Raw genomic sequence first — 27,147 nt, 5'->3', positions numbered from 1 at the left:
ATTAATTTATCCATAGTGTAATTATCACACTATGGATAAATTCGATTCCCTTTTCTGTCTAATAGAAGGTTGGGATAAATAAATATTCGGGAGTGTTCTGCATTTTGGGTGTTCTATGCTTTGGGAGGTGATCTACACTTTGGGTTTTTCCCCTGCAATGCCAGGTACGTCAGGTAATAATGTATATATATATATATATATATATATATATATATATATACACATTATTACCTGACGTACCTGGCATTGCAGGGGGAAAAACCCAAAGTATATATATAATATATATATATATTATAATATATATTATATATTATATATATATATATTCTGTGTGTGTGTGCATATACTCATGTTCTAAATAAGAAAAGTACAACACATGAGACAAACACACACACACACGTATATATATATATATATATATATATATATATATATATAGATGTAATGTGTGTGTCTTATGTGTTGTACTTTTCTTACATATGTATATATATATATATGTGGGTGTATATATATATATATATATATATATATATATATATATATATATATATATACATATGAAGAAAAATTCTCATAAAACACTAACTGGAGTTGCAACCATGTATTTCGAGCACTTCGTTCTGTGCTCCTGATCACTGGTAAAATATGGACAGAGGATGTCTTACAAGAGTATATATACAAAGCATATATAGTAGGTGTGGCAGTAAGCCTCTGCTGGTTTGAAGGTGACCGTTGACCCAGGAAATGTAGAAATTAAACTATTTGCTGATGTTTTCTGGCCTCATCAAGTCCCGTCTGGCGACACGTCCAGTGGTCATCTTTCTGGAACCTGCTTAAGAAGAGGCCTTAGGATTAACTCGTCGATGTCATCCATGGAATAGTTTTAATTTCTACCCTTCCTGGGTCAACGTTCACCTGCATACCAACAGAGACTTACTGCCACACCTACTACATATGCTTTGTATATATATATATACTCTTGTAAGAAACTCTGTCCATAATGTACTAGTCATCGTGAGCACAGAAGTAAGTGCTCGAAATATATGGTTGCAACGTTCAAATTGTGTTTTATGGGAATTTTATCCTCATGTTATACTGTTGCATTACAGTCAAAGACATTCATATATATATATATATATATATATATATATATATATATATATATATATATATATATATATATATATATATATATATATATATATATATATATATATATATATATATAACATATATATATAGTATATATATATATATATATATATATATATATATATATATCTAACGCATTTACACATTTATTTTAGCACACGAGCATACTCGTGCATATATATATATATATATATATATATATATATATATATATATATATATATATATATATATATATATATATATATATATATGCACGAGTATGCTCGTGTGCTAAAATAAATGTGTAAATGCGAATACTCGGTCTTTACTGATTCTTGAAAGACCTATAAACCTATCTGAGTAATTACCATTAACATGACGCAAAATATTAACCTTTTTGTAGATCAGAAAAGTTCTTACAGTTCAGTAGTCTGTTATATCGATATCTTTGATGATCGAAGTCCCATTTGAAGCGATGAAGAAGCAAACTCCTTCAGCGCGAGTGTGTGTTTCGTCGGATATAGACGCAAGCTAATGGCGGGAGGAAAGAAAAGGTGAGAGGGCGAATTGGCTTTGTCATCGTTGGCCAAGATTTTATCCCGAGGGAGCAATTGTACCCAACTTCATTTTCGCCCTCCCAGGAAAGAGTCAAATTCCTGAATTTTCCACCCACTAAGGATCTTGCCGCCTACGGGTATTGGTTTCAAATAGGATCCCATTTGATGTCAAAATTCCCCAGAATGCGGATATTTTCTTCCTTTGGCCAAACTGTGATTCCTACCTATAAATTCTCTTTTCCTGGAGTTCTTTAATAATATCTTCATAAAAATGTAAGGATGGATGATCACTTATGAAAGCTTCCCGAAGGTTTCGTTCACAATTGTCCTGACTGGAAGGGACCTGAAACTTCGAAGCTCTTTTGCAGCGGGAGGTCAGTGATGATCCTTGACCCCTCACATAGTACATATGATGAATGATTGACTACAGATTCGAATCCATCCCTTGCAGGAGAAACCTTACGTATTGGTCCGGAAAGGCCAGAACTTCACCGGAAACGCCCGTTACTATGGATTTTGTATCGATCTTTTGGAGCGGTTAGCCGGAATGACAGGCTTTGACTACGAGATCGAAGCTCTCACGAATGCCCGTTACGGCAGCTACAATGTCACTACTGGCGAATGGGACGGTCTCGTTCGAATCATCAGTGATAAGGTAGATAGTCGGGTGCCACCACGGTGGCACAGGTCACGGAAGTTCAAGAAATCAAACTTAAACGAAGACCCGTGTGAAGACCACGAAATTCTAATGAAGTGGAATTTTCTCTAGATAAATTTAGAATCTTCATTTCGGAAAGTACGAAACAAATCTTCACTTTACGAGTAGAAAGTTCTCGTTCAATCTTTAGGTCAGAAAGTTCACGCCTGTCACACAAGTAATAGTTTCTTAGACAGTTCTTGTTAATACGGTCCACAAGTGAGAGATAATGCTCTTGAACTTCCTCCGGCCACATATAGCGGACTCGGCGTGGCAACCCTTAGTGTAATTATGAAGTACGATCCTCATAGTTGTCAGCAGTAATAATCTGAACGCTCTTTGTTCAGGAGCAGCTTATATACATACATGCATATATATATATATCTATATATATTATATATATATATATATTACATATGTATGTATATGTATGAATGTATTTATGTATAACACGGTAGAGCTAAAGTTGCATCATGGACGAAGATCACAAGTTGTTGATTCAAGATGAAAATAGTTTCCCTGAAGGATAGAAATAGAAGCATCATTTGAGCATTGTGAGTCCGTTTTGTTAAATGCTAGATTAAATAGCACTAGTAACGAGTCAGCATTCCAGTGCTCCCGACTAGAGACCGACATTTTCTCCGCTACCCCTTGATCCCCACTTTGTATTTAACCGTTGTATTTGAGTATGTTAGGAATATAATGTTACCTGACGGTTGATCCAATCATGCATTAAATTGTGCCTTCATATATATATATATATATATATATATATATATATATATATATATATATATATATATATATATATATAATATACATATAATATATATATATATATATATATATATATATATATTACCATTGTTACTTGTTACTCTATTACACTAGTTTCATATATGTTTAGGGTTTTTAATAGTGTTTGGTAAGAATCTGTGAAAATTTGAGTTCAACGACAGCCCACTTTTATATTGCTGCAACAGTCAGAGACAACGGTTAGATGAACTATTTCTCTCTAACTTGAAAATGGAGCTTTCCGTAGACTACCAACCATAGCTCCCCCACCCCCAGAGTATCTCCTCTCCTCATTCTGTTCCCAAAAGGATTTAGAAGGACCTTTCTCCGCACATTAGTTTTATGTTCGGTCATTTCATCCAATGGATTGACCACCGATGCAATCATCCATGAAGGAAAATCGGTTGCTAATGGTCCATCCTCTGGAAATATTGTGACAACGGGCCTCTTCGTATAACTAAAATCAATTGCATTAATTTACCTGGAAGGGATTTGAGTGAATTGCCATGACCTGAATCATGAAAATATTTATGCTTTTCTGTTCCTCGTTCCTTCTTTTCAGATAAAAGAAAACACGAAACAGGTCGTAGAAGAAACTCTTTTCAACCATCAATTTCTGAATATTTTTTTTCTACGATAACATAAATAAAAAGGCAATAAAATATCTGTATGAGAATATGAGATAAAAAAAAAAAGGAATGTGTACAATAAAAAGAATTTTGTTGGGATTGTACCTGAAGGAGACTTCTACCGTCGTCTATAGGGAGAGACCACTTTTGAGATAATATTTCTACGAAGATGTCTCTGTATGGGGCTTTCTTTCCCTAAGTAAACAGATAACAATAACCTATTGCGGGACTGTGGTAAGTTTGTTTTGTTGAGATGTTTTCGCCTACTTTGCGACGATCAGCTCATCTCTCACGGGTAAGACTTACGTGATCTTGGGAAGTAGGTCTTTGCAGAAAGAATATTGCCTCTAGTTTTTATATGCCCTCTCTGTAAATTTATGTAGACATTCGGTAGTTCTGTTAATCCATAGATTTGTATATTGCGCAAGTTTATTTTGTAGTTCTACGGAATATCATAGTGTCTCCTATCAGCTCGTCTTTGAGTTAGATTCTTTTCACCATTGAATATTCACTTCCTCTTGCAGAGAGCAAAGCGAGAGGAGAAAGGAGATCTTTTCATTCCAAAACCTTTGAAATAGTAACTACCTTTTCTTTGCACCTATTGTCCCTTTGCATTGAAGCTCGCATTGTTTCCACCCGCACTCGAGTATCTCCACCCCTAGCTGAGTAATCTACCTAATTGGCGTCCTTCGGTCTTCTCCCCTTACTTATCCCGTAGGAGACGCCTTTTGTCATGGTCCGGGAGGCGCGCAACCTAACGGGCAACAGCCGTTACGAAGGCTTCTGCGTCGACCTCCTCCTCTACATCTCCAGCATGGCCGGCTTCGACTACGAGATCGTTCTCTCCGGCGACGGGCTCTATGGCCTCATTGACACCGAGACGGGCGAGTGGAATGGATTAGTCAGGGGCCTCATGGATAAGGTAAGCCGTCCCGCACTTCACGAGGCTGATGTACCTGACAGAAAAGGAGGTTTAAGGATAATGCAGCCACCAAAGGTATGTTCAAGGCATTGAGCCAGATCCATTGACGAGATAGGACGCCTTCCAACACCAGGACCACGGTTATCGTTGGTATTCGTTGCTGAAATTTTAGGTTTAGTAAACCGATAACACATAGATATTCTCCTTCACCATAACTTTTTTTCTGGTACATAATGGGGGATTGAATTTACTGTACGTTATTTTGCCAAAAAGACAGCTGTAAGACGAATCACATTCCCTAACAAATATATCCATTCTATCTCTTAAAAACAGCAGTTGCATCAATTGAACTCAGTTTAGAGCATAAAACTAAAACAGATATTGCCACAGAAAACAAACACAGTTGCTTTCGACAGACTGAATACAATACGTAGTGTAAATACTAACCCCTGCCCTTCACTCCACAGATATGCCACTGAATCCTCGTGTAGATCTATCTACTCTTCGCTTTGCTATGTTATAATAACTAGGGATTAGAACTCCTATGCTTGAGCGTGCCTTGGAAAACAGCAGTTCAGCAAATAGATCACCGGCAATGTTGCAGCATACAGACAATCACTAATCGCTATTTCAAATGTTCACATGATCACCAAAGCCGCATTAGAATAGCAAATGAAGTCCGAAGTATCAAGACAAAGTCTAAAGCACGTTTATGTTTTCCTTTATCTTTGAACAGAGAGCTGATTTGGCAGTTGGTTCCATGACGATCAACTACGCACGGGAAAGTGTTATAGATTTCACTAAACCTTTCATGAATCTCGGCGTTTCCATTCTTTTCAAGGTAAGATCCACTGCATTAAGAGAGAGAGAGAGAAGAGATGAGAACGATAGAAGGACGAGAGAGAGAGAGAGAGAGAGAGAGACCGTCTGATTGAGAGAGTGTGTGTGTAAGTGTGTGTGTGTGAGCGAATCTCTGAAGTCGTGTATGAAAGTAAGAGAAAGAACAATTTGCCTCAGGCTGTGCATGCATGGCACATAAGTGTTTACAATTGTGTTTGCAATCAAAAGTTCAAGGGAAGATGCAATGCATTACGGCCTTAAAACAATCAACCTCGTATTTTAATCATTTATTCATATTTTTTACTTCACCTTTTTTTTTTTCTAAGAACTGACCCCTTCTTTCTGTTTCCCATATTTCTTCTGAGACTTCCTTCAAATGAACGCCGTATTCTTTGGAAGCTCCAGCTTCAATAATAATAATAATAATAATAATAATAATAATAATAATAATAATAATAATAATAATAATAATAATAATTCATTTGGACTGAAGATGAACCCAGGGAAGGGTTCGAAAGTTTTGTAACGTGTTTTTAAATTATACACGATCTCTCAACTTTTTTTATTATTGTGTAAACATAAGAACAATATATATGCCTTCGTGATAGAGGGTTTTACCCAAATAATAATAATAATAATAATAATAATAATAATAATAATAATAATAATAATAATAATATCATGCATCATATATCGGAGTATTTGAGCAATAGTCTTCACTCGGAGTGTTTAAAATCCGTAGGAAGAGATAACCAGACAGACAGACAGACAGACATATCCATAACAGGTTTGTAAAGGTGTCGGATAAGTCAGGAAAGCCCATAACACAATATACCTTCATGTGTTATCATTATCATAGATGTATAGGAAATGCGAGCGCATTCATCAAGAGAGAATACGATGGGAAAGTACAATAGCTGATATTGTAAAGCGATCTTACAAGAGGCTTAAAAATGGAAAATCAGAAGAAAAATTCATTAACTCTTGATTCTAGTGAGCGGAAAGGCTTCAGAGAAACGAGTATTTCTTACTTCTTCCAGAGTTACGCAAATGAAATATGAAATGCCCCAGTAGAAGAATTACAAATTAACGACGTTTCTGAATTATACTAGAACAAATAAGAAAATACTGTATCTTGTCTGTTCCAGATTTACCCCGGGGTCATAGGCTTTGCCATCAGACAGTGATACTAAACATTTTTACACTTCCTTAAGAAATGAGAACAGCATAGTTCTTGGATAGCTACTGAAAATGCTAGTAAACGGGATCAGTTTTTTTACATATCGTTTCGAAGAGTCGTCTTATCAACCCTTACTTTTAATATGGACTCACTTTTTGGGGGGGAAAATAATGAGCAACGTATTCCGATTTTGCGAGAGAGGTCGGTGTCATTGCAAAGGAAAAACGAATGTGAAGTCAAGTTTGATTATATCCGACTACTCCGGGAAAATCATTTTCACCGTGTCGCTCTACAGCTGCATGGTTGGATCTTAGCCGGCCCCCGGCCAGCCTTAACAACCCCCCGCCCCCCAGCCACTTTACCCTCTCTCTCCTCTCTCTCTCTCTCTCTCTCTCTCTCTCTCTCTCTTAGTGTTAAACAAACATGCAGATTTTTTTTTTTATTTATGAACAGATCTGTATGAGATATCTATTTGTTAGTAATATGTTTCATCTCATTTTTCTCCCGTTACAGTTTGATGTTCTTATCGATATCTTATAGGAAAAAAAATCTCTGCCTCAAGAAAAAGTTGAAATATTTGTTCTTTGCCGTTATCAATTAAGTCTACATCTCCGCGGGTACCCTGAGATTTCAGAGTGACACAAAGCGTTATTTTCTTAATGGTGATCACGTCAGTATTATTCGATACCACTCGGGACCGAATCGTTAGCAGCGATAACTGATATTTTCCACCCACCTCCACTTTCCTTTTGGAGTTGAGTTCAGCACAAAAGACAATGAGGAAAGTAGAGCACGAAAATGTCTTCCGACATTTGACCTTCCTTTCATCTAGTTGCATCATCATTTTCCCCTTCGGCCCTCGTTTAGTTCATCTGACCGAACCCATTAATTTCTTAGGTACAGTGAATAGCTTATAATTACAATCAAATAGATGCTTTACATTTGATAGTCATTGTCTAATAAGGTCCCATTTTCTGATAAAGTTCTCAGGGCAACTGAATGAGTAGTCTGGGTACCATGTACGTAATCATTGCTCGTCCAATTTTCCATTAGTTATCTGTCTGAATATGTAGTGTTTTCTTATTCTAATCATTTTTCTCTACAATGATTGGACGTTCAATAGAATGCCATTGAATTTGATCAGATAGCACGTGATAATTTAATGGCCTACATGCCAAAACTTTAGACATGAGCAAAACAGGATAAGCTTCATGACCAAACAGAGGGAAAACCCACTACTTAAAGTCTTTCCCTCTTTTTGGTCATGAAGCTTATTTTTTCTTGCTCGTGTCCAATGTTTTGGTATGTAGGCCATTATATCACGTGGTATCTGTCAGACACTACAGCGCTCACGGGGTACATTTAGTTTCTGATCACGTACGCATTCCTTTGTCCCTTTTCATCTGATCTGTCGTGTGTCATTTCTGACCTTATATATTCTCTCTTTGGTTTAGGATAGCAGAATTACTACTTCCTGGAAGGAAACTATTTTCATCTTCTTACTGTAATTTTAGCCAACGATTCTTGCCTTTAAGATATTGTGTAACCTCATATTCTATAGTCTCTGTTTCATCACCTTGCGTGATGATGTTCTTTGTGGTCCTACTCTCTTCTTCGCTTTCATTCAGCCCTTTTTCCTCATGCAGCTTGTGGTTGTTTTTTCTGTCTGAAATTCCGAGCTAGAATTTCTCCAATCGCCTACATAACAATTTTCTTCTGTAGGGTCCCTCGATTTTAGAAGTAAAGTATTTCATTTATAGATGTCTACGTAATTAGTTTCCTGTTACTTTGGAACCGGATCGTTTCCAGACTGTTGACTCATAGCTTCCATTTTTTCATTTTTCTCCGTGAATACCTCAATTGTGCTGATTTGTTCATCATTTTTGCTTGACTGAAATTGCACCCAGTTTTCCCAGATTTATTTATTTTACCAATCTAAATACTATTTATTAACCCTGTTTCATGACAATGTGTGTATTACCAACGATAACAAACTTAACATTCAATCCAGTTTCCATTTCCCAATGTGCAATGGTCAGTGTTTTTTATGCTCTAGCTCTTCGGTATATCATCATCATCAGTGTATCAGCTAGCCTATAGTGTTGCATTTTCCACACTGCGTCACTTTGTTTTCTTATGTTTGTTGTTGCTTTCCTTATAGCTGCGTTGTGTTTTTTCCCAAATTCAGTTACCGACTAAAGTGTCGCAATTTATTTTCTTCATTTTGCCTCCTCATTTGACTGAGTTCCTCAACACGTTCGCTGAAGGCATCCTTGACAAGCCTCCTCATCTGTCTTTTTTCACCTCTTCAACCATTGACAGTTTCCATAACATTACATAAGGCTTATTTGCTGGAACCACGTCTTTTGCAATTTATTAATAACAACTTGCACCCCTCCCCGCCGTAAGTGGAAGTAGCTCTTGGCGCTCATGGACGTAAACATTACAGTTTTATAGCGAGCGGATCAAGTCATCTCGTTCTGATACTCTGGAGGAGAGATCGATTCCTGTTAAGGATCTCTGAATTATATTTCATTTCCTTACATTTGGATGTGAGGCTTTGAAGTGACAAGTGTTTCCAAAGTGTAAATAATTCGAAAAAAGGCATTGTTTGCACCGCAACTGATATATATATATATGTGTGTGTGTGTGTGTGTGTGAATTTTTTATCACATCACCGTGATTCATAAATACAAGCATTAGGCTACAAATGTCCTTTAATATCCAATTAGCTCTATCTCAGAATTAACATATTTTCATATATGTTAACCGAAGGGGAATTTTATAGTTGATAATAATTTCGAACTCTCGTGAATTCGAATCAGCACAAAGAAGAGAAATTAGGACTTCACTGAGTTACCGTCTCTGCCAACAAGTGAGGTTTAAGTTGATAGCGATTCCGACCTTACAAATCACTGTCGAACCCGGGTATTTGTAATTCGAATCGATATCCACCCACCTCTGCCATGTTAACTAAGTCGTACGTTTGCCGCACGTAGCCGTATGATGAATTTTTATTACACCACTGTGATTCATACATATGCATCAAACTACAAATGTCCTTTAATATCCAATTCACTCTACTTCGGAATTAACATATTTTTATGTATGTTAAACGAAGGAGGATTTTTTAGTTGATAATAATTTCGTCCTCTCGTGGATTCGAACCAGTGCACAGAGGAGAAATCAGGACTTCAGTGAGTTCGACAGTGATTTGTAAGGTCTGTATTGGTATCAACTTATACCTCACTTGTTGGCCGAGTCTGTAAGATCACTGAAGATCTGATTTCACTTCTGTGCGCTGGTTAGAATCCACGAGAAGACGAAATTATTATCAACTAAAAAATTCTTCTTCGGTTAACATATATGAAAATATATTAATTGTAAGGTAGAGCGAATTGGATATTAAAGGACATTTGTAGCTTAATGCATATATATTCATATACGTATATATATATATATATATATATATATATATATATATATATATATATATATATGTGTGTGTGTGTGTGTGTGTGTGTGTGTGTGCATTAAGCTACAAATGTCCTTTAATATCTAATTCGCTCTACCTCACAATTAATATATTTCCATATATGTTAACCGAAGAAGAATTTTTTAGTTGATAATAAATAGTCCTCTCGTGGGTTCGAACCACCGTCCAGCAGAAAGAGGCGAAATCAAGACGTTAGTGACGTTATCGATTCGGCTCACTAGTGATTTCGTCCGCTAGATGATGGTTCGAACCCACGAGAGGACGAAATTATTATCAACTAAAAAATTCCCCTTCGGTTTACATATATGAAAATATATCAATTCCGAGGCAGATATTGAAGGACATTTGTAGCTAGAATAATTTATATGAATCACAGTGATGTGATAATTATTCATATATATATATATATATATATATATATATATATATATATATATATATATATATGTAAACCCAATGCCCTCTTGACTTCTCGTTTTATTCACACTTTGGATGTGTTTGTCGTTATAGAGCCTAAGATCCAAATGAAGAAATTACCTCATTTTGGTATTCTGAATGCTTGGGTTGGAATCCAACCCAGGTTTCAAAATATCTTCATTTGGTTCTTTCTTTGGATCAGGGACTTTGCAGGGTATCCAAAATGTCGGGTAATCGAGAAGTTAAGGTGGCATATATATATATATATATATATATATATATATATATATATATATATATATAGATAGATAGATAGATAGATAGATAGATAGATAGAGAGATAGATATGTATGTACATGGGTGTGTGTGTGTGTGCGCAAACTATAAAAAGTCAGCAATGAAGGCATGCATCTCGCACTGTTACGGTAACAGCAAAAGACTCTGTGATGACAAATTTGAATTGGAATTGTGACTGGTGAGGGGATAGTAAGTATAGTGGACACCCCCTCCCATCCTGCGAGAGGCATAGCATCAGTAAAAGATACACATAGTGCCGAAAAGGGATCACACAGCGGAACATCCCCTTCCAGAAGTACTGAAGAACATCGCACATTTCGAGCTAAACCTACTTATTAAAATCCCATTTCTATTCACATCCCTCAGAGTAACTCAATGAAGAGATAACCTTCATTATAGTAATAACAATTATATGATAACATATAAATGACACTAGAAATGATGGAATGGTTTATGATAGGAGGCAGTGATAATAAGATAATGATATGTAATATTGGTAAAAACACAACTGCATCCCATTCATAATAACAGTATTAATTAATCTACACGTGATCACGTAATAGGCGGGAGAGGAGACGCCTCAGGATTAGTCACATCTACACGGTAAATGACTGTACTACAGCATTGTTTATCATGATGAACATAATGATTTGCACGTTATCAAGTTGTTTTTAAGACATCATTTTTTTTAGTAACAATTGTGTAAGAGTTTTATTTTCTTCGACAGTTGTCATTTGAATACTATCAATATCAAAAGCAATTTTTAAAATTTTAAGGAAAGGCCCCCAAAGTTTATTAGATGTTCCTGAATTAAACCCGCCACTAACGTTCAGTTATGCCTGAGCAGCTAGAACTGCACAGTCACTGCGCACTTCGCCACTAACGATACAGTCCTTTTCCTCAGTCCTCCGTAGCAGCCACGGCTTCAGCACACGTTGCTTTGGCTGTAATTGCCTTGCTGACATCATAAAAAAAAATCACAAACGTCAAGTAAGATGTCCAGTGAGGGAGTGGTTGAAAAAAACGAATTTTTAAGAGTTTAAATTTGGCCCTAATGACTTTCATAATGTTTTTGGAATGTTTTATGAATGAAGGAAGAGTTCCATGGAAAGATTACTTAAGTTCGTAATCGTTTGCATTCATTTCAAAGTTGACACATATAGATCTAATATTTTTTCTTTCATTAAAAAGGGTTACTACTGATTTGTTCCCATTTTAAGTTTGACTCTTTGACGTGCTACACTGAATGAAAATCCATAGTTTACTACCGTCTTCCTATGTCTCATTAGTGTGCTGATTATCAGTCTAACTTCATTTCAAAACGAACTTCCGTTGGATGTTAGCAATGAATAAAGAGAGATAGTCCAATATATTTTGGTTTTGTTTCATCAGACAGTAGAATAATATTTTGGTCTCATTTTAAAAATGAATTACATACATGATGCATAATCATGAATAGACGCATATATGCCTAGTCTTGTTTTACATTATTTTGTCATAATAAATATTTATTTCCATTGGAAAACTGACTTGCGTATAGTATATATGGTTTATCTGTTACGATAGCCTTTGGATTTTACTTGCCAAAGCAAAGTCTCAATAGTCATATAGTAGGTTTCAATGAAACCTACAAACATTCAGCAATGATGCTGCCACTTTCAGCCTTCATGATATACAATTGTTTTTCTGTGGAAAAATTATATAAATATATATCATTCTGACATCTGTACCAATTATTTAAAACAGAAGTAAATCCAATATATCATCAGTTTAGGTATAAACACTTTTCAGTTTAAAAAACCCAACTATTTGTTCTTGATTGGTACATGTTCTCCATCGGACGGACAGCGAACTGAGCCAAAAAAGTTGCTTCCACGTTCCACCACATTAACATTGCAGTATGCTTGCGCAGCCATTTGGCTCTCGGCTCATCGATTGAGATAAGCTTTTTACTCAGGCCACCTGCGCAGGCCAGAAAAACTGTGCAGGTTGTCCACACTAACGTTCAGTTATAACTGCGCAAGCATAACTGAACTTTAGTGGCGGGCTTTACATTAATATAATTCCCTCAAACAATTAATGTTCCTTATTTGTTCTATTCTGTGTTCAAAGGTTTGTTTTTGATTTACTCATTTATGCCCTGCCTTATTCCCTCCTTGACAGAAATATCAGTACTGTCACCATTGTTAATTAAAACGTCTAATTTGCTATCAATACTATTGATTGGAAAAATTATTATATTACTGCCAATATTCTTATTCTCAAAGGCTGATCCCTGCAGACGGACAAATCCTATAGCGAGACCTACGAGAGCCGAGAAACGTGATTCACTGATAACATTAAACTTGTTAAGCAGTATCATCCCAAGAACTGGCCCACGGGGATTTTGTTCAAAGGCAGTGGCTGATGGCTTTATACTAATGCCATTAAAAACTGGAAGTTAAATGACGTTAAACCTTCGATTATAATTCATCTTTTGGCTGATCGCACTCATGACAGAGATCTATCAGGTACTACCCTTAGTAGACTTCCTCTCTTCAAGGAAATGGCTAAAATAAATTTCATGTGAGCTGAAAACCCTGTGTGTGTATGACAGCTAGAGACTTGCCCTGCCTTGTGTTGACTTCTGCCTTATCTTCTTTCTTTATACCAGCTGCTAGTTGAAATATATCTATGATTGCCTCTAGCTCTTTATAATTCTGGCAGATACGCACACACATTACAGAGTAGACTTTTTAAATCTTGGTCAAGATTTAAAACATGGAAATACCGCATATAAATACACCATTTAAACCTTCAAGAGAATCATAATTAACATATTTTTACAGCTGACCTTACGTCCAAAAAATTTCACTTTGTTATTTCTGATATAACACTTCGACGACTGGATAGTCTGTCCTTTTTTCTTCACTCTCTGGTTCGGGCCTTTGAGTCCCATGATGTGTTTTTCTCATGATGCTTTATGAGTTTACATCTTGCCCAAAAAATGGTCAAAGTTCTTATCTCCAGCTGTCTTCTTCCTCATTACCTTGTTGCAAGTTGCTGTGAGTTATTCATCCAAATGGCATCCTCTTGAACTTTTAACATCCATGTAACACTGTGAAGACTAATGTCTCGTTTGACGCTTCTCCCATCGGAATCTGTCAATATACAATCATCTGCAAATATCCAAACATCTTGATGAAACATTTTTTTCATAAAGTTTTACCATTATAGGCTTCGGATATCTCATTGGTTCATTGCCATACTTGGATATAGTGGTTAATTAATGGTAATCCACACGGAACCTGCTTGATCCATCCTCCTTTCTTACCATCACTATTGGTGGCAGCATGCAGAAGTTGAACTTTCGATGGTTCCCATATCTAGAATCTCCTCAACCTCTTCCTGGATCAGTTCTCTGGTAGCATTCAGTAAATGATACATCTTTGATCTGAGTGGCTATTTTGTTATTACTTTAGAGCAGTGTTCTCCTAGTAAAATCTTTCCTGTATTTCAGGTTAAAATGTCTAGATGTTCTTCCAGCAATACCTGCTTCTCTTGCTGCTAGCTTAGATTGTTACAAATACTGACATCTAGGTATATCTTTTCTTTCTTCTGTTGTCAAAGTTCTAATCAGACTTCATCCATATCACTGATTGGTTTCCTCATCAGTGATGGCAGTATTCAGGAATCTGTCTTCTTTGACAACAGTGGCTACTGTTTCATTAACTTCCCATTCATTGTAGCCAATTAGGATGTTTGCATGCACTCCTTAGTTCTTCACTGATATCAACCTTGTAGTCCACACCATTAATTACATATGGCTATCTTCACTGCTTACTTGCTTATGTTGGTCATAACTCTTACACTTCCTGTCCCATTTGAACGGGTAATCTCTGGTCCTCTTGCTGTATTGATTCTTCTGGCATCCCTAGGAGGCATAAAAACTCTCCCTGGCTTGTCGACATGTCTTTTTCAGTTGATTCCTCAGCTTCAAATTGCAATGGTAGGTGTAATGTACTTCATCCTCACAATGTCTGGTCCATAACTCCTTGATAAGCTACATCAATTCTACCACTGTCCTCTCATATAGTAACTTTGATGGTAAAAATCCAGTACTGAGTTGCAATACATCTTAAAACATGAACAAGATTATTGGTAGATAGTCTCAGTCCTTAGCACATCTTTTTCAACATGGATTCCACACACTCCACTACATCTTAGATTACAAGCCAAGCTTCTCACCAGATGGCTCATGTCCTTTGTCATTTCAGAATGAAACTCAGTACCTTGATAATTGAGCATTTCCATTGGTAATCCTACTGAAAGTTTTGAGCAATGCCTCTGCTGCATGCTTGGGTGCGCCTGACTGAGTATCTCAAAGTAAAGTCCACCACTGTTAGCCTGCGACTGTTGTCCCTCTGTGACAACTTGTCCAGTCAGATACTCAAATGATTCTTCCATGAATAGCATCATCCCTAGTGGTATTATATTGTTACAACCACTCAGTGCAGTCATCTGGCAAATGTCACAGGACTTGAAAAATCTGGTGACATATGCAACTCTTGCATTTACAGTCAACTGTCTTCTTAGCACTAAGATGGAATTATACTCAGGGCTCATTATTTCGACTTGATATGTCTCCAGAAGTAGGATTTTTCACTTTTCTCTTGCTACCCTGCCCTTGAAAAAATTACATAATATGCCATTAAATAACCTTTAACTTAAAATTTCCTTCACCCTTGGTCCTGTCTTCTGCTTGACTTGATTGGGATCCTTATTCTTTGCTTCTTTTAGCAAGATGCTAGAAATGACTGCCTGGCTTGATGTGTTCCTCTCATTGGACTTGGACTCTGGTCACAACGACTACTACCTCAGTACTAACATTTTTCAAATCCATATCTACATCACTTTCCTCTAGCTTATTCTTTTGATCATCTGCCCCTGTAGCTTTCTTGGTCATCTCAGCCTCAGTTTTAATAATTTTTTCATGGTTCTCTATACCTAGAATTGTTTCCCCATAAATATGATTACCATGGATTTAACATGCAATTCTCCTGCATAGTACAGTGTCAAAATTGATCTTTGGATACTCCTATCAGTGAATGCATACTCGCATCTTATTGGTCACTCGTTCCTCAGTTGCCAAACTTCTAAGTACAACTGTACTCGTACAACTTGTGTCTCCTAGTACTGCTACTTTCTCCATGTCTATATAACCTTCACTAACTGTAGGTTATGATGTCTCTTTCTCTGCTCCTCAGATCTGCGCAATCTAACACAACAGCTGGGCTGCCAACATCTTTACAAGATAGCAGTCACGTCCATCTGTTGTTTCAATGCTGCAACAGTCTTTTGCTTGAACACCTGCTGGATATCACTCTTGATAAGTTCATAGTTTTTGGCTAAGTGTGTTAGTTTGTGACCCCTAAAACACCTACTTCACTCCTGTGTATCTTCTGCTTACTGCCTTGTAGGCCTTGGGTTTCTGGATACACCCACTAGACTGATTTATTAGCTTATGACGATCTACTAAACTTATCCCACAAGCTTCAGAATGATGCTCAGTAAGCTTTAGTGTCTCATCAATATCCTTTGGTATTCTTTCCCCGAGGAATGGTGCCATTTGGTCGAACATGTGCTTTTGCATTAAGCCATTTCAATCCACTTATTGAAATATCTTTATAACCTAACTACAAACTGATGTGCAGTTTCGCCTTGTTCTAGTTTAGTCTCTTGGAATATCTTTGTAAATTCCTCTTTAGCCATCTCATACCTCTTCAAAAGCACTCACTTGAGGCTCTCATAGTTCAAGGTTTGACTGTAGGGCATGGTATATAAAATTTGCAGACCCTTACCAGTCAGTAATGGACTGAGACAACTATGCACTCATCTTTTGGACACCCTTAGTTTTCAGCAAACTTCTTAAACATTTTGATGAGAATGTCCACATTCCCACCAAATCTGCATAATTTGGTCTTTGCAGTTACCAGTGCTCTGCTGCCTGCTTGTCTCTCTGGAGTGCCAGTACCAATTTCTGCCTTTAACCTTAACACCTGGACTTCATGTTCATGATACCTTTCAGCCCTTGCTTTCTGTCCTTCAGCCTCTGCTCTCTGTCTTTCAGTCTTGTCATCTACATCTCAGCTCCTGCTCTTGCAGTTTCTTGGTCGGTCCCTATTGTCACTTTGCACAGGATAGGTCTTGTGGTTCATTAAGAAAGTTCCATAATACCATACCTTCTAAACCCATCTAGGCCAGTTCTACAGGCTTTGCTTCTCTGTCACTACCATACTGAAATACTCAACAGTAAAGAGTAAACTTTAGGCTTGGAAGTGGTCTATCAGGGGTTGCCCTTAGAATGGCCCTACTCTTGAAGTGATATTAAAATATCGTCCAAATGTAAGCACTCTTTGCTCATTCTATCTGTATATGAAGAATGGGAACCAGTGACTTCCTTGACTCGCCTAGCCTTTCATCCTATCTTCTCTTATCTTGTCTTCCTTCTTTACATAAACCATGTGCCACTATATATACATTCAACTTTAGTTCTTAAAAATCCTGGCATGAGCACACACAGGCTCCCGCAGAGTAGGCATTACATAATCTTCTTCAACTTGGCCAGCATGAAAACATCTCGAATAACAAGTTTATTCAAACTCTAAGAAAACCATAAAACATGATTTCAGATGAGATATAGATCTTATAAACAATGAATTTATCACAGCTGAGTGCCTATTTGAAACCAACAACTTGAAGTTCTAGAACATTACAGTATATGGAACATTTTACTATTCTTGAAACTACAATAAAGGAACAGTACTTGGGGGATTTACTTAAAAGATAAAATAATTCATCTTATAGTACTACTTGATTTAGTATAGCCGGATGTAAATATATATGATATATATATGATATCATATTATATATATGAGATACGAGTATATAGGAGATATATGTAGTGATATATAGGGGTATAATATACATTACATCATAACATATATACATAATATGTACTTATATATTATATATATATATATAAGGATATATATATATATATTTATACATAGAGATATATACTACTGTAAGATATTATATATATATATATATCTGACTATGATATATATTATATATATATAGGGATATAGATTATGTATAGAATAATAATATATATATATATAGATAGATAGTTATATTATATATATTTTATATATATCATATATATATAGATTACGTTATTTGATAATAATAATATATAATATATATATTATATAATATATACTATTTATATTATACTATATAATATTATTATAGTCATATACATATAATATATATAATATATATATATATATATATATATATATATATATATATATATATATGATATATATATATATATGTATATATATATATATATATATATATATATATATATATATAGATACGTATTTATATATATATATATATATATATATACTATATATAGATACGTTATATATATATATATATATATATATATATATATATCTACATATATATGTATATATATATAGTATATATATATATATATATATATAGATATATATATATATATATATATATATATATATATTATATATATATATATGTATATATATATATATATATATATAGTATTAATTATGGGATGGATTATTTTTTCATTTCAGTATGTCCCCAAGTACTGTTGCTGTGTTGTAGTAGTTTCAAGTAGACAAGTAAGATTAAGAGTTATTTTGGATATCAAATATGACATTCCCGAGAAATTCAGTATTACAGTTATCACTGATACATGTAGGTATATATATATATATATATATATATATATATATATATATATATATATATATATATATATATACGAGCTACAATGTAACCTTTAATATCTAATTCGCTCTACCTCGGAAATTAATATATTTTCATATATGCTTAACCGAAGGGGAATTTTTTCTCGATAATAGATTTACCTGTACTTGGCGCGAACGCAGGTACAATAATAAATCCAGGAACGTCAGTGGAAGCTATACCACTTCAACCACCGGCGAGAGGCTAAAGGTTAATGCGTTCGCGTCCAAGTACAGGTAAATCTATTATCGAGAAAAAATTCCCCTTCGGTTAAGCATATATGAAAATATATTTAATTCCGAGGTAGAGCGAATTAGATATTAAAGGACATTGTAGCTCGATATATGTTATATGAAAATCACGGTAATGTGATATGACTTATATATATACATATATATATATATATATATATATATATATATATATATATATATATATATATATATATATATATATTATAACACACATATATATATACATATATATATATATATATATATGATATATATATATATATATATATATATATATATATATATATACATATATAATATACACATATATATATATATATATATATATATATATATATATAGTATATATATATATATATATATATATATATATATATATATATATATATTTACATGTAGATATATGGTACGTACTCCCGAGCATTTCCCCGGGTTACAATTTCATGACAATCATTTCTTACTTTACTAAAGAGCGTGACATTGTACTGTAGATAACTCACTGGAACATTCAAAAACAATGTTAGAATGTTCACGGGATCTACGAACGCCGATGAAAAACAGCAAACCCAAACAACTGAATCTTGCTTAGCGTTCACAGGGAAAAGTTCTGCGCATTTTTTAAAGAAAGTGTAAACTTTACAGAAGCATTTAAACTGAGTGCCCATGAAACTGGACCCAATAAAGTAATGAAACTATGCAAAATAAGAATAGAAGTGTTATATTCCTGTTTGTAGATCTTTGATTATTTTCCAACGATCTTAGCTAAAGAGAGGCTGTATTGTTAGTGATCGTAATTCTGGTTACTAGTTACTGATAAATGGGAAGGGATTATGAACACTGAATGATTCACATGATCTATGAGTGGATTGTACGATGTATGTCTTCGCCTTGTATAAATTACGTTAACGCTTTTTTCGTGAACATCACCTAATTATAATGTGGTTTAATCTTCTTTTCCTTTTCAGAACTCAAGGGATTCACGATGGTCAGCTGTTTATACAAACCAATTAAAACCCTGTATTACTTTCCCTTTTTTTGAATCAATGTGATAAAATTTCCCATTCACTCACTCAATGATTTCTGCAGATCCCGACTAGCCAACCCACAAGGCTGTTCTCTTTCATGAATCCTCTGGCCGTGGAAATCTGGCTGTATGTCCTAGCGGCCTATTTGCTCGTGTCCTTCACTATGTTTGTCATGGCAAGGTTCTCCCCTTATGAGTGGAACAACCCTCACCCTTGCAACGACGACAGTGACATTGTCGAGAATCAGTTCACCCTCAGCAATTCCTTCTGGTTCATCACGGGCACCCTTTTGCGCCAAGGGTCGGGCCTCAATCCTAAGGTAAATATGATTGTGAACATCGAGGGGGAACGAAAGAAACGATGTGCAATCACAGTAATGATTCTTCGGTGGTCCTGTCTAGTGGGATGACATTCGTAGAGATCTTTTGCATTTTCTTCCACATAACGACATTGAAACTGTCGTTAAACTCGTCCTCATTTGACTACTTTGATATTCAGCGCTTCGTTAACATTAATGAATACCTTGAAAATATTTGTTAAAAATCTAATGAAAACACGCAGAAAAGTGGTCAATGTGCATTTTTAAACGAGGTATGGATGCACTGGCTCTAAATTGACGTGATCTAAGCGTGAGAGAAAATCTCAAATTCCTCAAAAGATTTCTAAGTCTTTCACCCTAACTGGAACATCAGCTACCGAGGGCTAGGGATGACTGACTGATTCGGCAGATGTATGACTACACTGGAAGAGCTGAGCACGTGTATTTCTCAGACATATCACACACAAAAATCTAGCTTTCACTGTTTTATTAATGTAACAACCCCCCAAAACGATGGGAATTACCATGCTCCAAGCCTGAGAAGTGCAGAACACTGAAGTTATAACTGAACCCTGTCACTGCCCAATCCATCAGGAATCCCGCCACCCTGATGGCTTAACCGGTAACGAAAACCGTTCGCCTTTGCAGGTTGTAGAGTCGATGTATGGGGAGCTGTCAATCCTCTTCCACAGTAGTCAATCCAGGGATCACTGTAGTGACCTGTAAAAAGTTTCTAGTTAGTCCAGGTAGTAACCCGCCTTCTTCACTTTCCTTTTACCTCCCTGGTGATAGGTACCACAGAAAATCCCAACGAGACTATTTAGTTTCATGAATCCATTGGCAGTAGAGATTTGGTTGTATATCTTGGCTGCCTATATCGTAGTGTCCACTACCATCTACATTGTGGCCAGGTTTTCCCCGTATGAATGGCAAAATCCCAACCCGTGCCATCACAACAACGAAATCATGGAAAACGACTTCACTCTGGGCAATTCCTTCTGGTTCACCATTGGCACTCTCATGCAGCAAGGATCTGACCTGAACCCTAAGGTACCCTAGAGACTCACCTTGACACCAACCAAGCTCTGACAGTTGTATCAAGCAGGGATTCATATGAAGATGCTGGCCAAAGTTTTGACGTCATGCAAATCTTTATCTTGTCAATGAAATCTTTTAAAAATTCACGTTAATCACGTTCGTTCATGATCCTTTAAAGTTTGCAGTTATATTCTTGATGCTCTTTCATTCTTGTTTAAAACCCACTTGAGTCTGACCAGAGTATATTTATTGCTGCTTTGAGATCAAGCATCTCTATAGAACGCCCTCCTCCAAATTTGAATAAACTGTTAGTTTGCTTTTGGTCAAGGTGACTGTTAGCACCTGATAATGTCACTGCAGATGTTCGTATAATTTTATACGTATGCATGTTTTTCTGCCATAAGATTTTTCTTTTGTTAAAGTTTATTTATTTGACGTAATCCGGTTATTCATGACCGTGGTAATTCTAACGTTATTTTACGTTACGTGATGGAAGTAATACGCTATAGAATACTCGTTTGTTGTCAACGAATATTTGTAATCCTTCATATTGGCAATGGACGTTACCCAACCTATGTACGACAACGGAACCTCATTTTTTAAATTTATATGAAAATGCCATGATAAAGACCCTGTAGCCGATGAAGAAGAGCCCGAAAATGTACCCTCCTGAAATGTATACTGATCTGAAATGCTAGTCTGTTCTTAGTAAGATCATTTTATCGACAAACTTCGTTTACTTGCTAATGCCAGTAAAAAACCAGTAATATAAAAGAGTAGCCCATAGGTCACCAAGTTCATGACCAAAAACAACTGACGTGGTATTTTATCAACAGAACACTCTAGATCATTTTGAATTTTTTGGATATTTTTCAGACTGGAAGGTAAAAACAGCTAAGTATTTTATTCAAGGCTTAAAATTCGTCTAGTTGATTTTGATCTGCATTTTATGTGGTGAAAGGAAGTGACAATGTGGAAAGGATTAGCATAACGAAGTTGCTCTATTAAAGATAAAATGCGTTACTGGGAATTCGAATAGATTTGTCTACGTTTTCAATAATCCTTGAAAAGTATACATTCTGTAATAACGAGTAAAGGAACACAACAGAATCGTATATTACGTGAACTGAATTGCTATGTTTGTTACGAACAGAAGAACTCGTAACAGAAAAGAGACCTCTGCTATATTGGTCCTATCAAATCAAAACGTTTGCGGAGACAGCAGATAATGATGTTCACGAGTTTTATTTACAAATATTAAGCTAAGATGAACTGATTATAAATGTTGCAGAATAATTTCTCAGACAACGGGCGTGTTATTTACGGAAAAAAGAGCGTTCTGTGCAATTGTAACGTCCCTACAGAACCTGCAGCTGGGTCTTAACTCTCAATCAGACATTTTGATAACTTTCCATGACGCAGATAAACAAGATTTTTTTGTATTGAATGCCATTATTTTATATGATGCGTTTCTATTTTAGCAGCAAAGCTTCCTTTTTGAGTGTCTCTTTGGATCTGATAACATCCTTATACAAATGAAAGAGAGTTGAACAACCACTTTCATCTTAAAACTTTTGATATCAAGGATTGACGCTTGATTCACAGAAAGCTGAGAATATAAAGAAGATGAGATATAGTACTTAACAAACTACAACTCATGCATGAAAATCGGTTTGTGGTCAGTGGAATCTATGGCTAGCGGACCCTAGAGTATGTAGGAAACTGCTAGATCACTGATATCTGTTAATAACTAGTATTAAATGTCTGTCGACTAGAATTTCAACTAAAAATAAAGCCTAATCATCGCTTTTTATATTTGATTTGCTTTGTTTTGTATGTCTGTGCTTTGTTTTGTGACTTGTGCTTCAAAATTTTGATGTTTTCCTCCATCTGTAATATTACAAGTGTTGCTGTTCTGTGTAAGTTTCGCCATAGAGATTGTAAGCACCTTTCATTACACTGTCTCCTGCTTTGTTTTCTATGTTGTTTTAATAGTGAAGGGTTTCTGGACACACTTGCAAATGCTTCCCCTTGTAAATTGATTCTGTGTGCAGTTTGTCAGGGTAATCTGTCTATTCAACGCCTTTCAATGATTGTTATTGCTGTTGTGTCCATTTTATCAAATAGACATGGCTACCTAAATTCTGCGAAATAATTCAAAAGTTATATTACTACCCCTGGACCCTGATGAAACAAGCGTTTGCTGCAAGATTTTTCATATCCAGACAAAATAACAAATTTTAAATACAAAGAGATTTCGTGTCTAGTTACGAATTCAGTTAAAAGTAATCGTCATTGTTTATGTAAATTGTGGAAATTGCTGACACTGTAAAAAAGCAGGTCATCTGTTGTCTTTTTTCATTTCAGTGAATTGATTTGTATTTTTAACGTGGATGTGTTAAATGTTAAATTCTAGATGAATTTACCTGTCATTCACACGATTCACAGCGTTGCTATAATCATTTTGTGTGCTTTCCTACCAGTCGATGAAAATTTGTTGAATATGGGATTTGTTTTTTCTCAAAAAGTAAACGATTCTAAGGACATGATTAGCTAAGATCCTCGTCATCTAGAAGACAGACAGAAAGTTACGCAGTAATGAAAGCAACTTTTCACCGTGTTCATCGCACTGACATATGCTCCCAAAATTAAGAGTTGATGGATAAAGACAGAATCATTCGAACTCACGTTGATCGAGAAGAGATAGCCGGAGGTCGAAGGAATATGAAATCAGCGACAGTGATGAAGACAAGTGAGCGATCAGAAGCCTGAGGACCACTACCATATACGGGAAGAAGAGCGGATGTAGAACAGTCAGCGATGCTCGATATGCAGGCCTAAAGAAATTTCGAAAAAGTTAACAGAGTATACACCAAAGCCTCACTGAAAAAATGGCCAAAAATCAGTGAGATAGAAAAGAAGGCTCCTATTAGACTTTGTCTTGAGAAATCCATGCTAGAGATTGGAAAGAAAGTTATATTCAAAGTTTTAAAAATTGAGGACTGATCTTAGTTTTAAGGACTCTTCAGCAGTATAAACCGAAGCAATAGGATTATAGTCGGATGGAAGGGATTATAACCGGCCATCTTTCTTTGGGAAGACCAGACATAGGAAATGCCCAAGGAGAAAGATAAATGCTGTTTTTAACGGCTGGGAAGAAACAGATGGCAATGTCCAGGAGTCTCCTCGTTTGCAAATTCTGAGAATTTTTTGCGGGAAAATAATTCAGGTCAGATTCCTTATGCATAGGAAATATTGTAGTAAGCACGAGACTATAGAGGAATCATTCGTCGTATTGCAACTTACGTTATCCCATCTTTACCAACTCTTCCTCTTCTTCTTATTCTTTTTCCCCTAAGCTAAGAAGGACCTCAGGACCTTAACCATAGAGAATTTCTGGTAAATATATATATGAAAAATCATGAAAACAATATAATTTAAAGAAAATTTTTCTGAAAAATGAGAGCTAAATAAAGCAACCATTTCACAAAGAAAGTAAGCTACAGCTCCTTTTGGATAGGCACAGGAGAGATGGAGGTGCAGTTGTTGAGAAGTATCTAACAGAAGACCGGTTTTTTTTCAGTAGATGACAAAAATAGCAAGGAAGAGAAAACCAGGAATAACTGAACCACCTAATCACTGGACCTAACGTAATGACCATACTAATTATTTGATGGAAGGAAAGTTTGATCAGCAAAAAAGGACGTATAACTCAATAACCGAGGAGTAGATGCCATGATGCCAATGTTCAATGACATCCAAAGCAGCAGTCCCCAAGGAAAATATGAGAAAAGGGCTCTCGCGTCAGCTAGCCACTTACTGTAGCTACTATCATTGCTGGAAAAAGGTAGAGGTGAATGAGGCAGACATGTGACAGTGATAAGAACACTCAACAGTGGAGAAAATTTTGTGTGATTCAGATGTTCTAGATGGTCAGTATTGTTCCGTTTCATTGGTATTACAAAAATAATCTACTTCATTAACTTCTTCACAAGTGTTGATGAGACAGACCATCTCTGTAGGATGCATTCAAGTTTCCAAGTCACAAAACCTTAGCATATTGTTGAGGGAATAGCAAAGGATAATGACAAGACGCAGGGAAAGGAAAATACAGTTTGCAAATCCGTAAATTAAGTAGAAAATATCAAAATTAAAAACCTAAAAAAAAACGAGTTTAAAGGTTGAAGTGAGATTTATGAAGCATAGTCAAACAACGGTTTTGGCGGGGATAATAATTGGAGAATAGAAGCTTTATGGTGCAAAATAAAGTAATATTAGATTCCAGAACTCTCAAAAGTCTATAGGACTTTGACAGATATGGAGGATCAAACCAAGCACATTTTCTGCAAACAAGTTTGTTTTGATTTACTTATAATAAGTGATAACAAACCTACTTATAAAATATAAGTTGAGTTATTCAGCCAATACAAAGGAAAACAAAAAATCCCGATAGGTATGAAGGACTGATTAGATTGCTTGAGCGTTGTGTCATATCTGTGGATTAGAAAGGCTGAAGTATAAAACAAGTAAGAGAGACTGGAACAGCATATTGTTGAACACTCAAAATTTGTAGCTAAAGCAATTTCTGTGCTATCATCTCTTTGTCTATCACCTAATGCCCTTGACGATTTCTGGGAAGTACCAAAGTCTCCCCGTCCATGCTCCTTCGTCAACTGTACAGCGAATCCAGTGTTGGTGAAATAGATGTATTATGCATACTCTTATATGGTAGTCTGGCTAGGGTTCTCCATGACATCACTGTGGCCACGGACGTCTAAGGACTGTTTTTAGCCTGCTCTTGACTGTATGTTACGGATGCGCCTTGAATGTGAACCTAATATTTCTTAGCTTAAGGAGTCAGCACAAGAATAGAGCTTGAAACCAGAGGATCTCATTTCCTCTGAAGGCAATGATGCAAGTCCCACCCCCCCACCCCCAACCCCCATTACCTTTGTACCTTGAGAACTACTATTGATGCATCAATAGACTGAACTGGAAACCCAAAGGCCTTCATCCACTGTATACTCTTAGTTAATAGGAGATTAGTCTCTAAGTTACCTCTATTACTTCTGTATCTCATTTTCTAAGAACTGGCCATTGATTGGATGAATTTTAAAGCCAAGGAAAAGTGCTAATGAGTGGTAACTACATAGAATTATAAGCATGAGAAAATATTTATGTTCTCAGTCATGAGTCTTTTTTCTCTTTTTTTTTTTTTTGCCCTGCAGAATATCTGCTCAATTAATGGTTAGGATGCTCATTCAGTCTCATTTCTACTCAGGAGTTTTAGAATAGTCAAAATTTACCCAAATTCTCTGGTAACGGCGGCATCAGATTAGGGAGCAGTGAAGTAGTTTTCATTTTCAAAATAAAACGGATCAACATAACAGAGTTACAAGGCATTTTTCCCAGCCCACAAGCTATTTATTCTCTCTCGCATGCGCTTTACGATTAGTGAACTCATGTTATTTACAGAAAAAATTGTGTATAAAGTAAATAGATAAATAAAAATTTTAAGCTAAATTTTTGGTATCAGAGGTCTTAAGGCTTTGCTTGTTTACCCTGTCTAGTAGCTAAAATATTAGCATATTAACAGACCCATCCTTGATGGAGGAGTTGCCCTGCCCTTTTCTTCATGCCAAATTTTTTGTAGAGTTCTCTTCCTTTAATCTTTGGTTAATGTTTTGATGTTCTATATTTTC

The 27,147-nt window shown here is 35.8% G+C and overlaps 1 protein-coding gene across 9 annotated transcripts in view; it reads left to right on the top strand.

Moving 5' to 3' along the window:
* Positions 1–27,147, top strand: part of LOC135198194 (glutamate receptor ionotropic, kainate 2-like) — a 394,828-nt gene that overhangs the window by 306,410 nt on the left and 61,271 nt on the right. For 3 of the 9 annotated variants that reach the window (XM_064225768.1, XM_064225770.1, XM_064225763.1), the window contains exons 11-13: positions 2,143–2,346; positions 5,471–5,575; positions 20,150–20,407. In XM_064225768.1, the coding sequence (XP_064081838.1) occupies positions 2,143–2,346; positions 5,471–5,575; positions 20,150–20,407 (567 nt within the window). Of the gene's footprint in view, positions 1–2,142; positions 2,347–4,530; positions 4,735–5,470; positions 5,576–20,149; positions 20,408–21,199; positions 21,458–27,147 lie in introns of all 9 variants that reach the window. The other 6 variants (XM_064225771.1, XM_064225764.1, XM_064225772.1 and 3 more) reach the window with 4 other exon arrangements.

This window comes from Macrobrachium nipponense, chromosome 21 (genome assembly GCF_015104395.2).
Source record: "Macrobrachium nipponense isolate FS-2020 chromosome 21, ASM1510439v2, whole genome shotgun sequence".
Classification (NCBI taxonomy): Eukaryota; Metazoa; Arthropoda; class Malacostraca; order Decapoda; family Palaemonidae; genus Macrobrachium; species Macrobrachium nipponense.
The sequence above is the reverse complement of the archived record's forward strand: the minus strand, read 5'-3'. Positions and strand labels throughout refer to the sequence as shown.